Source organism: Ipomoea nil, unplaced genomic scaffold (assembly GCF_001879475.1).
Source record: "Ipomoea nil cultivar Tokyo-kokei standard unplaced genomic scaffold, Asagao_1.1 scaffold0482, whole genome shotgun sequence".
In the NCBI taxonomy this organism is placed as follows: domain Eukaryota; kingdom Viridiplantae; phylum Streptophyta; class Magnoliopsida; order Solanales; family Convolvulaceae; genus Ipomoea; species Ipomoea nil.
Genome location: NW_017616910.1, coordinates 2800676 through 2813372, shown reverse-complemented (window position 1 = coordinate 2813372; position 12697 = coordinate 2800676). Strand labels below are relative to the sequence as shown.

The 12697-nt window shown below is 34.4% G+C and overlaps 1 protein-coding gene across 1 annotated transcript; it reads right to left on the bottom strand.

Annotated features, from left to right (window-relative positions):
* Positions 1-8053: 8053 nt before the first annotated feature.
* On the bottom strand, positions 8054-12042 carry LOC109173527. The gene is made up of 5 exons (XM_019322767.1): positions 11616-12042; positions 11318-11376; positions 10964-11143; positions 8879-9404; positions 8054-8577 (listed from the first exon to the last, which is right to left on the bottom strand). Exons 1-5 carry the CDS (start codon positions 12040-12042, stop codon positions 8054-8056), a joined length of 1716 nt encoding a protein of 571 aa, XP_019178312.1.
* Positions 12043-12697: the final 655 nt, after the last annotated feature.

Here is a 12697-nt window from a genome sequence, read left to right as displayed (position 1 = left end):
ACTTCTTGGCTTTCTAGCATTCATTTTTATTTAGCTATTTTTAACTTGTTAATACTGATTCAAACAAAGAAGATTAATAGATAATTTTTGTAAGAAATTGAATTTAGAAAGTTATGATTACTAAATTAATTATTTGATCAACTTAATTAGAGTTGTTATAATATTTAACATATAATAAATTTTACATGTCATTATCAAGATTATAGACAATAAACATATAATAATTTTTAATGAAAATGTAGTACATTAGAATTTAATTTTTATTTTTTAAATATTATACGAGCTTACTTAAGATGATATTTTACTTAAGACTTATTCTAATTACAATTAACAAGTAGATTTAAATATTATTTAACACCTTAAATTTACCTCTAAACTAACAAAAAATGACAAACAAGGTATTTGTATTTTACACTTAATAAAATTCCTTGTATGTACTATGTAGTCATTCAAACTTGAAAGCAACTTTTTTCGATTCCAACAAATTGTTGGTGGCAGGAATCGTGGGAGTTGTTTCAGCTACAACACTTTAACTGTTTTGTCTGAGAAGTAATTACAATAATAATTATTAATTTTAGAGTTTTAATGCAATTAATTAACAATGAAACTTATTGCAATACCTATATATAAATGACAAACTATGCGGGAACCGTGTTCATCTTGACACGATTCTAAAACTGTCATAATTGTGAATGTAGAGTTCAAAAATTATAAACATAGAATTCTATAAGTATGAACTAGATTTCAATAATTGTGAACATAGAGTTTAATAATTGTGAACATAAAGTTTAGTAATTATGAAAATAGAGTTTTATAATTATGAACATAGAGTTCAGTAATTATAAACATAGAGTTCTGTAATTGTAAATATAGAGTTTAATAATTGTGAATATGAAGTTCAAAAATTATGAACATAAAGTTTTATAATTATGAACATAGAACCGTGTCCACCTTGTAAGGTGGACACGGTTCCACGGCATAACAATTGCCTATAATACTCTACTTGTGGTCTAGTCTATGTGGTTCAGCTGAGTTACCCTGATTTACATTCTCTCAGATTCTTTGTCGAGCCTGGGTGTAAGAGGCCCTGAGAGTTGGGGATTCAACTTTTGGGAAGAATTAAAAAGAAGAGTTTGCCGACAGCTCATTTGGTCGTATGGTGAAGTTTGGAAACAGTGAAAAAGAAAAAATATTTAGCATATTCGCATTAATTATAATTCTTGTAATATATCTTAATTTTATTCAATAAAAAAAAAAAAAAAAAGACATGCACAGTCATATTAGTAAAGTGCAAGAAAAAAAAGTAAAAGAAAAGTTATGAGTTCGAGTCTCAGTGGAGGCGCTATTGGTTCTTTGTGTTTCAATAGGTTGAGAAAGTATATGAACAGATACTACATTGTAATAGAGCCAGTTGTATTAAAAAAAACAAATATTATTATTCATAAAAATTACTCTCAAAACTCATGTAAGGAGCATCTTGATATAAGACTTATTGCCATTCGACACCAATGATCTAAAAAATAATAGGAAATTGTAAACTTTCAAATATGATTGAAGGAAATTTTATAAATTTTTACGATATTATATGTGCATATACTTTATGCTCCATAACATTTTATTATTTGCTTTATTAGACTAGAGAGGGATAGTACAATTTACTCTGACGGGGATTATTCTTCGATAACCCGTATGTATTTAGTGGTCGGTAACAGATTCACTATGTGAATAAAACTCGATCAGACTTTCACCGACTTAATACGTAACCTTTTCCGACCATCTCTCTTACCGAGCTCAGTAATAGGCAGCATATGCAGTTGCTCTAATAATCGTTGTGTCCTGGCCTAATCAGGTCAGGACCGACCTACCGGCCTAATTTTTGTGGCAGAATGCAATGATGGTAAACCCAATAAACTCAAGAATATCAGGGCACATGGTCAAGTCCCTTTGGGCCCCATTTTGAGCATGTGCGTGGGCTCCATGTGCCGTACATGTCATAAGACCGGAGTCTGTTCCTTCTTCCTTTCTATAAATACAACATTAATTGCTAGAGGGAAGGACTTTTGACTACTTCTACACGCTAACTGTTAACTCGGGAACTTCTCTGACCCACTGTTAAGTATTTCGAGCTTCTTAACTTAAACCAACAAGTAAATTAGGCAAAAGGACCATAATTGGGACCAACCTTAGCACCGTATTTCATAGTATACGCCCGTATTTACTACATCATACTTCACAATACATGAACTAAAAGTTTCTCAAGCCTTTGTGAACTTACGAGACCCACTTCTTCCAATCGTTATACCCTGCACCACGGCGCATATAGCACTGTGCGCCCCGCCCCTCCCAAAACTACGTCGTTTTGTTAAGTTGTGTATGAAGTTGACGCGATTATGTATATTCTAGTATACAATTATGTACATATTTTATACAATTATGTACATTTTTTATACAATTATGTACATCCGAAACATGGAATTTATGCGTATTATATTAAGAATTTATGTGTATTATGTTAAAAGTTTATGTATATTATGTATTGCGGAGTATGTTAGATTATGTGTATTATCTTTTCAAAAAAGAGTATGTGTATTTTGTTATAAAATTATGTATATTCTAGTATACACTTATGTACATTTTCAAAACATGAAACTTTTTTTTAAGAAAATTAACAGTCGACACAGAAAAGCGAAATTTAAAAAAAAAAAAATCAAAACGACGTCGTTTTGCACCAGGGCGCACAATGCAATGCGCGCCCTGGTGCACGATATAAATTGCCCATTTCTTCGCGAACTAAAATATTTGGATGATAATATAATTGTGTTGTATTCAATAATAATGTCTGAGAGTACAAGGAGCGAATATATAGAAATGCTAGATAGAATCTTAGTCTAACACGAATAATATAGTCCTAGTCTAATATGGATAATATAACCCTAATAATTTGTTCCCTAATTCATCCTGCATATTTTTACCTACCTTAACGTCTCTAATTTTGTTAAAAAGTATACTAAATATAATCATGATATGGTGGTGTAAAATAACATAAGATTAACTTATTGATAGTTTGTGCCATTAATTTTAGGATTTTCATTATTTTTATGGCATAATGTTGGTGGCAATGTAGGATTAATGTTGGGAGTCGTCATGATCAAAGCATCCCATGAAAATCATGTTACTCTTACCAATGATCACACATGATGTGGAATCCAAAGAACCAAGCATACAAAATGTATAGTGCTTTCTATTTTCATATTTTCTCTCCTTTTATTTCTTGGTATTTTGTGCCTCTTAGCCTACTTGGATGCAAAAAGATAAAATTTCTTGTCACCATACTCTCACACCTCAATTCTACAGAGATTATTTCCATAAAAAACCACCCCAACAATCAAGAGGCCAGGTAAAATTTTTACACTGCAGCTACTAGAATCCAATTATGCGTCATTGGTTACGTGACTTACGTGTAATCTTTCACCTTGTAACCAATTGAACTATTCGTGAAGACACATCTTATACATGCTTCATATCTATAGATAAAAAGTTTAATTTGATTAAAATTTCTACTAAATGTTAATATAGTATATTGTCATTAATTAATATGATTTTTTGATACATTAGCTTATTAGGTTTTTTAAAAACACTCAAATAAGACTTTAAGGTGATTGGTTAAACCAACTTAACTAAATTAATATGACGTTAATATTTGATGAGACTCTTAAATATAAAATGTATACTTTTGTCACGTGATTTTCATTGATTGACCGAAAATGAAAACAAAATTGGTCAAGTTTTATTATACTATTCCTATTCTCATTTCACTTTTTATGTACTCCCTCATATGTTAAATGGAGTGCAATATATAATTTATAAAGGTAAATGGGTGTTTGGTAAATAGGTAAATTATACTGTAGAAACGTGTTCACTATGCACATGGTGAACACAGGAGTAGATCCATAATTTCTATACTGTAGATTTATACTTTTTTAATTTTTTTTTGAAAACGTAGATTCATAATTTTGTTTTTCATTTGTTGTTACAGATATTATGAATCTACAGTACAAAAATTATGAATCTAAAGTATAGAAATTATGAATCTACAGTATAGAAATTATGAATCTACAGTATAGAAATTATGAATCTACAGTATAAAAATTATGAATCTACAGTATAGAAATTATGATACATGGTGCATTGAGATTGTCCCGCGCTTTTGAATATAAATGATTGAATGATGCAGATTAGACCACACGACTATATGGCAAATGATGACCACATATGAGCGCATATATATATATAAAAGTAATTGATACAACTTACATGCCTAAATTAAGTGTAGTAATTACCCAAGCAATTAATATATATACTTCTTGGCTGCATTATTATTATTATCCATTAATGCTATCATCAAATCAAATCGAAATTGAGTAGAGTCGAGCTAGGCAATAAAATCATGAGTAGTTAAAGTGTAATATTCCTATGGTCCTCTTTAGTAAATGGATGTTAGTTGTTAGTTGATTAGGTTAATTAGAGGGTATAATTAGTTGATAATATTAGCTTATTGTAAGAAGGTGTTTGGTAAATTAGATGTTCTATTTAGTATAATTTCTTTTTTTTTTTAAAGTTAATTAAAAAAGCTAAGTAATTTTTTGGGTTTCAAAATTGACTTATAGACTAACATTTTACCAATCAGGGTCATAATCCTCACATGCATAATAATCTAGTATATCATATGAACCAGATTGGGAATATATATAGGATTTCTCTAAAAAAAAAAACATATATAATATTGAGGAACGTAGAGATGTGGCGATATGATTCCGCGGCGGAAATGAAAGAGCTGAGATAGTGAGATGGATGGGGTGGCTTATCGGAGAAGTAATTGATTATTGATGATGAGCTTGGGCTATGGGTTAGCTGCCAAGGACTGAAGTTTCCAGTTTCAATTTGTCCAAAACTTAGCTTCTTCACCACAGTACAGTGGGAGAAGTACAAACTAACACTACAGCGAGCGAGCTGAGGCCTCCATTATATTCTTAACTGATCGAAAATGGATCTAATTTATAATGACAACACTACACAACTTGTATAATGAGGTTTGGTTGGTGATCGACTGAATGTATGTGTTTGTGGACGGCCGAGGATGTACTGTTAGTTGCGGGATGGATGGGATCGAGTGGATGATGATCGATATGGTGTGATTATTATTATTATTATTATTGAGGCCGGACGGGAAACTTCTTACATTATTCATCAGTACGGGGAAGATGATATATATGATGCTTCTTGTTTTTGGAATATAATACATCCAATTCAAGCTGCAGTGAAGTGTTAATAAGTTAACTACCTTCTTCCTTTACTTAATTCCATCCCATTCTTCTTGCCTTGCATCCCACGCAATACACTATATATATATATATAGAATGGCACTCAGGTGCGAATGTTTCGCCCAGGCGCGAAATAGGAATGGATTCTGTCCGTCCACGTGCCCAGATCTAATGGATGAGAAACACTGATTTTTTAAAAAAATGCGGTGGCATTTTCGTAAATAATTGAACATCGAAGTGCAAGTAAAATGTATTACAAGTGCATGTAAAATGTATTATCGGTGCAAGTAAAAATTTACACTGAGCATCAATACTTAGTTGCGCCTATAGTTATAAGTAGTTGCACCTATAGTTCTAAGTAGTTGCACAAATAGTTATAAGTAGTTGCACCTAGGTGTATGAATGTTTGCGAGTGATTTTCAGGGGTATTACTACCCGCTGAACTCAGATCAATGAATGTTAACAAGGCAAAATTACATGCACTTATAGGTGAAAGTAGGTGCACCTATAGTTATAAGTAGTTGCACCGATAGTTATAAATAGTTGCACACATAGTTATAAGCACGCCCAGGTGCATCAATGTTTGCGGAAAGTGAATGCTAAGGCAAAATTACATGCACTTATAGGTGAAAGTAGGTGCACCTATAGTTATAAGTAGTTGCACCTATAGTTATAAATAGTTGCACATATAGTTATAAGCACACCCAGGTGCATGAATGTTTGCGGAAAGTGAATGCTAACAAGGCAAAATTACATGCACTTATAGGTGAAAGTAGGTGCACCTATAGTTATAAGTAGTTGCACCTATAGTTATAAATAGTTGCACATATAGTTATAAGCACACCCAGGTGCATGAATGTTTGCGGAAAGTGAATGCTAACAAGGCAAAACTACATGCACTTATAGGTGAAAGTAGGTGCACTTGTAAGCGATTTTACTTGCACTTCGATGTTCAATTATTTACGAAAATGCCACCGCGTTTTTTTTTAAGTTATTAGATCTGGACACGTGTCACGCGCTGATTCGTTCGCATTTCACTCCTGAGCACTTATTCGCACCTGAATGCATCCCTATATATATATGCATCCCTATATATATATATATATATATATATATATATATATATATATATATATATATATATATATATATATATACTAATAAGGGCCCAAGAGAGTTAGACCTATAATGGGTAGAAAAAATGGCGGTCAAATTTTTTAATCAAATGAATGGCTTAAATTGATCAGATTTTAATTTTTCCTTTTAAGATTTCCTAATTTATCCTTAATGAATATGATTATCCATTAACTTTTCCGTTAAATATTATCTTTTCCGTTAATTTATGTTAGTTCACCGTTAACTTACTCATTGATTTCAATAAGAAAGGGCTTAGGTTCGAACCTCATCCCAATCAAAGTTGGCATAATTAGTACTCTATTTTACTCATATTAAATTAAATAATAATTTAGTAACTACAACAAAAAATAATACATATGTATTTCTTTAATTTAGAATTATGTGTCTACAATGTCTTTATTCAAAAAAATTTATTCATTATCGATAAATTAAATAAGAGAAATAATTTCATTAGTTATATTGTATTTATTTTTCTCCAATATAAAATTTTTTACATTCAAATTCATCGATTGATTATATTCGCTACATTGTCCCTACAATGTCTTTATTAAAAAAAAAATTATTCAGTATCAATAAATTAATTAAGAGAAATAATTTTATAAGTTATATTGTCTTTATATTTATCCAATGTAAAAATTCTTTACATTCAAATTCATCAATTGATTATATATTCGCTACATTGTCTATTATCTTTTTTGTGCACTATTTTTAATTAAATATCAAAGTTATAATACAAAATAATGTTATATATTTATTTACCAAGTATTTTATTAGTAACATGAAAAAATTACAAAAAATATAATTAATAAAGTCAATCAAATTAACTACTTGAGGGATTTGTTGTCAATCATATTAGCGAATTTGACCAACGAATTATATCAACGGTTGGTAAAAACATATTTGAAAAAATTAACTGTTTAGATTAACATATAAAATGACCTAAGGGTATATATATATATATATATATATATATATATATATATATATATATATATATATATATATATATATATATATATATATATATAAACGATGAGAACTGTATAAATTGTATTAGATGAACTGTGATTACAACTGTACAGACTAGGAGAATATATACAAGAGGAATTATATGAAAACTAGGACAGGGAGTCATACTATGACTCAAATACAAAAGAGTCCTAATACTCCCCTCAAGCACATGGTATATAGTAACCTGTAGCTTGTCTCTAAGAAAAAAAAAACCTAGGACTAGGCATAGTAAATATGTTTGCACGTTGATTTTTTGTTGAGATAAAATTAACTTGAATATCTCCAGCAGCAACTTTATCTCGTATAAAATGATAGTCTATCTCTACGTGATTGGTGCGAGCATGAAAGATTGGATTAGCACACATATATGTAGCCCCAAGATTGTCACACCATAATTTAGGGACAGAGATACCTGAAATCTTGATTTCTCGCAGGAGTGACATAATTCAGGTTACCTCAGCACAGACATCTGCTTGAGCCTTATATTCAACCTCAGTAGAAGATCTAGCAACAGTTCTTTGTTTCTTGCAGACCCAGGACACAAGATTAGAGCCAAGAAACACCGCAAAATCACTTGTAGATTTTCAGTCCTCCGGACATCCAGCACAGTTAGAATCAGAGAAGGCATGAATTTCCCTTGAAGATGACTTTCTGACTCGTAAACTAAAAGAAATAATTCCTTTAACGTACCTCAAAACTCGTTTTAATTGTTCCCAGTGAGAAACTGTAAGAGCATGCATGTGTTGACACAACTGATTGACTACAAAGGAAAGATCAGGACGAGTGATAGTTAAATACTGTACTGCACTAGCCAAACTCTTGTGCTGTGTAGGGTCATCATACAAGCCTGTATCAATGATCACGGGTTTCGAGGTAGAAATAGGAGTAGATAGTTCTTTACATTCTGCCAATCCAGCACATTTTAGAATGTCATTCATGTATCTCTTTTGTGAAAGCAAAATTCCATCATTGCATTTAACTGTCTCAATTCCAAGAAAGAATCCAGGTTCACCAAGATCTCTAATTTTAAATGCAGTGGAAAGTTTTGACGCTAGCTGAGTAACTAGATCCTGATCACTCCCCATCATAAGTATATCATCCACATAAACTAACAGATATACACAATCAGATCCTTGTGAGTAGTAAAACAAGGATACATTCGTTTTTTATGCCTCAAAACCAACGGATAGTAAGAAATTGTGCAAACGATTAAACCAAGCCCTAAGTGCCTACTTTAACCTATAGAGATACCTTTTCATTAAGCAAATATGATTTGGATACTGAGCATCAATATAACCAGGTGATTGCTTCATGTACACAATTTCAGATAGATTTCTATTTAAAAAAGCATTATGAACATCAAGTTGCCTAACAATCACCCAAATGATAAAGCCAGAGAAAGAAGTAACCTGATAGTAGTAGGCATGACCACTGGACTGAAAGTATCAAAGAATCTTGTCCAGGCACCTGATTAAACCCCTTTGCTACAAGTTGTGCTTTATGTCTCTCAATGGAGCCATCAGCCTTTCGTTTTGTATGAAAGACCCACTTACACCCAATACTATTCATACATGCCTGTGATGGTACAAGATGCCATGTTTGATTATGAAGAAGAGCATTAAATTCTTGATCCATAGCTTCACGACACTCTGGATACTTAACTGCCTGAGTGTAACAAGTGGAATCCGAAGGACAAACCTGAACCGTCAAAGCTGATGGTGGAGCCTGAAACCGACTCCGAGTGCTCATCTCGTGAGTCCGAACTGTGGACTTCACGGATTTGTCTCGAGGTTGGCCACAAGGTCGTTTAGCCGGCTGGGCAGACGGTTCATGCGGCTCGTGCTCGAGCAGGTTGGCTGGCTCGTTGGCGGTGTGTAGCGGCGAAGGCGATGCGGCAGTGTCGCTACTGGGAGCGACATCAGTGGCGCCGTGAGACTGCGCAGGCAGAGCAACGACAGTAGTCGTAGGTAGGGATGGCAATTTCAATCCGCTCCGCGGATATCTACTCGAATCCACCCCGCATGGATCGAGTTTTTTTGGGTGATGGTGGGTGGTGGGTCTTTAAAAAGTAAACCCGCGGTGGGTCGGGTTGGATTCAGGTTCTATGTACAAAACCCGCCTAGACCCCCACCCGACCCACCATGTGTATGTGTGTATATATATAATAGTAAAATAAGTACTAGTATGTAGTTCTTTATTAAAGTTTATATAACTTCGTGTATCTTTTTACTATTTTTATATTTAACTACTAAGTTTTTTTGTTTTGTTTTGTTTTTTTTTTTTTTTTTTTTTGGAAAAACCACTTAGTTTATTTTTAAAAATTAACAACTTAGTTATTATATTTAAATATTTCTATTATTTTATGTTTTATTATCACTGGTGAATTTTATTATTTTATTATATGTAAGTAATTTAAATATTAGTTTTTAAAAAAAATAATAAGATGATAAGTGGTGGGTACCCGTAGTGGGCACCCGCACTCGGTGTGGGTGGGGTGGGCTTTGAAAAAGTCCACGTAATGCGGGTTGGAGGTGGGAGTAGGTGGAGAAAATATAAGGTGGGTCGGGTGATGGATGTAGCCATCCCCGACCCACACCCAACCCATTGTCATCCCTAGTCATAGGACAAAAAACTGATTCAACCCACAGAGAAGTCATTACCGGTTGAGAAGCCTGCAAGGTATTTTTAGTAGCAAAGGGATATACTGTCTCATCAAACCTTACATGTCTGCACACATAAATCTTGTTAGTCTGTAAGTCCATGCACCAATACCCCCAAAACGACTCAGGATAACTTAGGAAGACACATGGAGAGGACCGATATGACATTTTGTGATGATTGTATGGTCTGAGATACGGATAACATAGACACCCAAAGACACGAAGAAAAGAATAGGAAGGATGAGAGTTATGCAATTTTAAATGAGGACTGGAGTTATTTAACACAACGGATGACATTTTGTTGATTAAATAAACAGCAGTTTCAAAAGCAAATTCCCAGAATTTATATGGAACAGAGGCACAGGCTAGGAGAGCTAAACTCGTTTCAACTATGTGTCTATGTTTTCGTTCGACACGACCGTTTTGTTCATGAGTGTAGGCACATGATTGTCTATGAATAATTCATAATTGAACAAAGGAATGATGCAATTTTTTGTATTCAGCTCCTAAATCAGATTGAATGGATTTAATTTTTCTGTTGACGAAACGTTCAACCATTGTACGAAATTTATCAAAGGTGACATACAGATCAGATTTTTATTTTATGGAAAATACCATGTGTAGCGGGTATAATCATCCACAAAAATGACAAAATAGCGATAACCATCAATGGACAATAAAGGAGCTGGACCCCAAATATATGTATATATTAAGTCAAGAACACTAGAACTGGATGACTCCAACACATGACAATGGGAATTGGGCAGATTTGCCCAATTGACACGCATTACACAAATTATAATTACAACGAATAGAATTACTCGACACACTAACCGAACATGACTGAAGAATACGAAGTAAAACACGATGATGTGGATGTCCTAAACGATCATGCCACATTGACGGAGACATACGAGCGGAAAGAAACGCGGAGGGAGACGAATTGGCGATTGGAAGCCTATATAGACCCCCGGAGCTATTGTCCTGAAGAAGAACTTCCTTGGTGTTGGTATCCTTCACAACAAAAAAAGATGGGTGAAACTCAAAGAACACTTTATTATCCGAAATAAACTTTTGAACATTTAACAAAGATGTAGACAAACTAGGAACATGAAGGATATTGGACAAATGGAAAGAACGGGATGGGGTATTAAAGGAAGCATGACCAACATGACTAATAGAAAGTACCTTACCATCACCAACACGCAATGTATCATTACCCGTGTACTCTTCAAATGTAGATAGGGCTGCAATATTTGGAGTGACATGATTAGTTGCCTCAATATAAGGAATTCATACCTGAGAGCCATTGATATCTGAACTAGTATTCTGATATGTCAAATTTACTTGTGGAGGAGGATCATAACGATTATAACACGCCAAAGCTGAGTGACCGGTGCGGCCACAAATTTGACATGTAGTTGGACGGCCGTTGCCACCGTTGCCGTCACGGCCACATTGACCACCACCTCGGGCACCATGCAACCGGCCACCGCCTTGAGCTTGACCACCGTGACCACCTCAGCAAGTTTGTCCGCCACGCTGGGCAGCGAACTGCCAGTGACGGATCCTCTTATGAATTCTTGAGCACCGAGAAAATCGGCTAGCTCTCCAAGGGTAACGGGCTGTCCGTGGACCGAAAGCGACGCGGTCAGATTTTGAAACTCTGACCGTAAACTCCGAAACACATAAAGATTCATCTCGTCCAATCCAACCGACCGACTGACTAGGGATAGGTCCTCCATAATAACACGTGCACGACCAATATAATCGGCAACCGTGGAATCTCTTTGACTAAGAGACTGAAGTTGGCCAATGAGATTTAGTGACCGGGCACGAGATGCGTAAGCCAAAGACTGTTCGATTGACTCCCAAACCTCCGGTGACGTACGACGGCCAACGGCAAGGTACATGACTTCCTCAGAGAGAGAAGAAATCAACATAGACATAAGAGCCCATTCATGACGAAACCACGCCGTGTAGGCGGGGTTGGACTCGGGTAGGGCAATGTCACAGCGGGCAGGATGGGAGCCGGACACGGCTGGCTCCCATCGATGAACGGCATGAGACCGTGTCCGTCCAGAAACGGCACGACTTGAGTCCTCCAAAACAGATAATTCTTATAGGTGAGCTTAATACTGATAAAGTGATGAGCAGTAGAAAGCGAGTTGACAGCCATGCTAGCAGAAGACGTGATAGTGGTATCAAACATGGTCCGTTCGGAGGAATTAACAGATCCTTCAACCATGTGATAAAAACAAAAACCCTAGCTTAACTATACCATATGAGAACTGTATAAACTGTATTAGATGAACTGTGATTACAACTATACAAACTAGGGGAATATATACAAGATGTATTATAGGAAGACTAGAACAAGGAATCATATTATGACTCAAATATAAAAAAGTCCTAATACTAGTCTTAATATAAATACATAATGATAATAAATAGTTATGGATGGTGAGAAACAGTAGTCATAACACCAGGTAAATTTCATTTTTTTTTTGGCGTAATAAATGACATTGTGAGACAAATTTAAGCAAAAATATATTAAAAAGAGTCAAA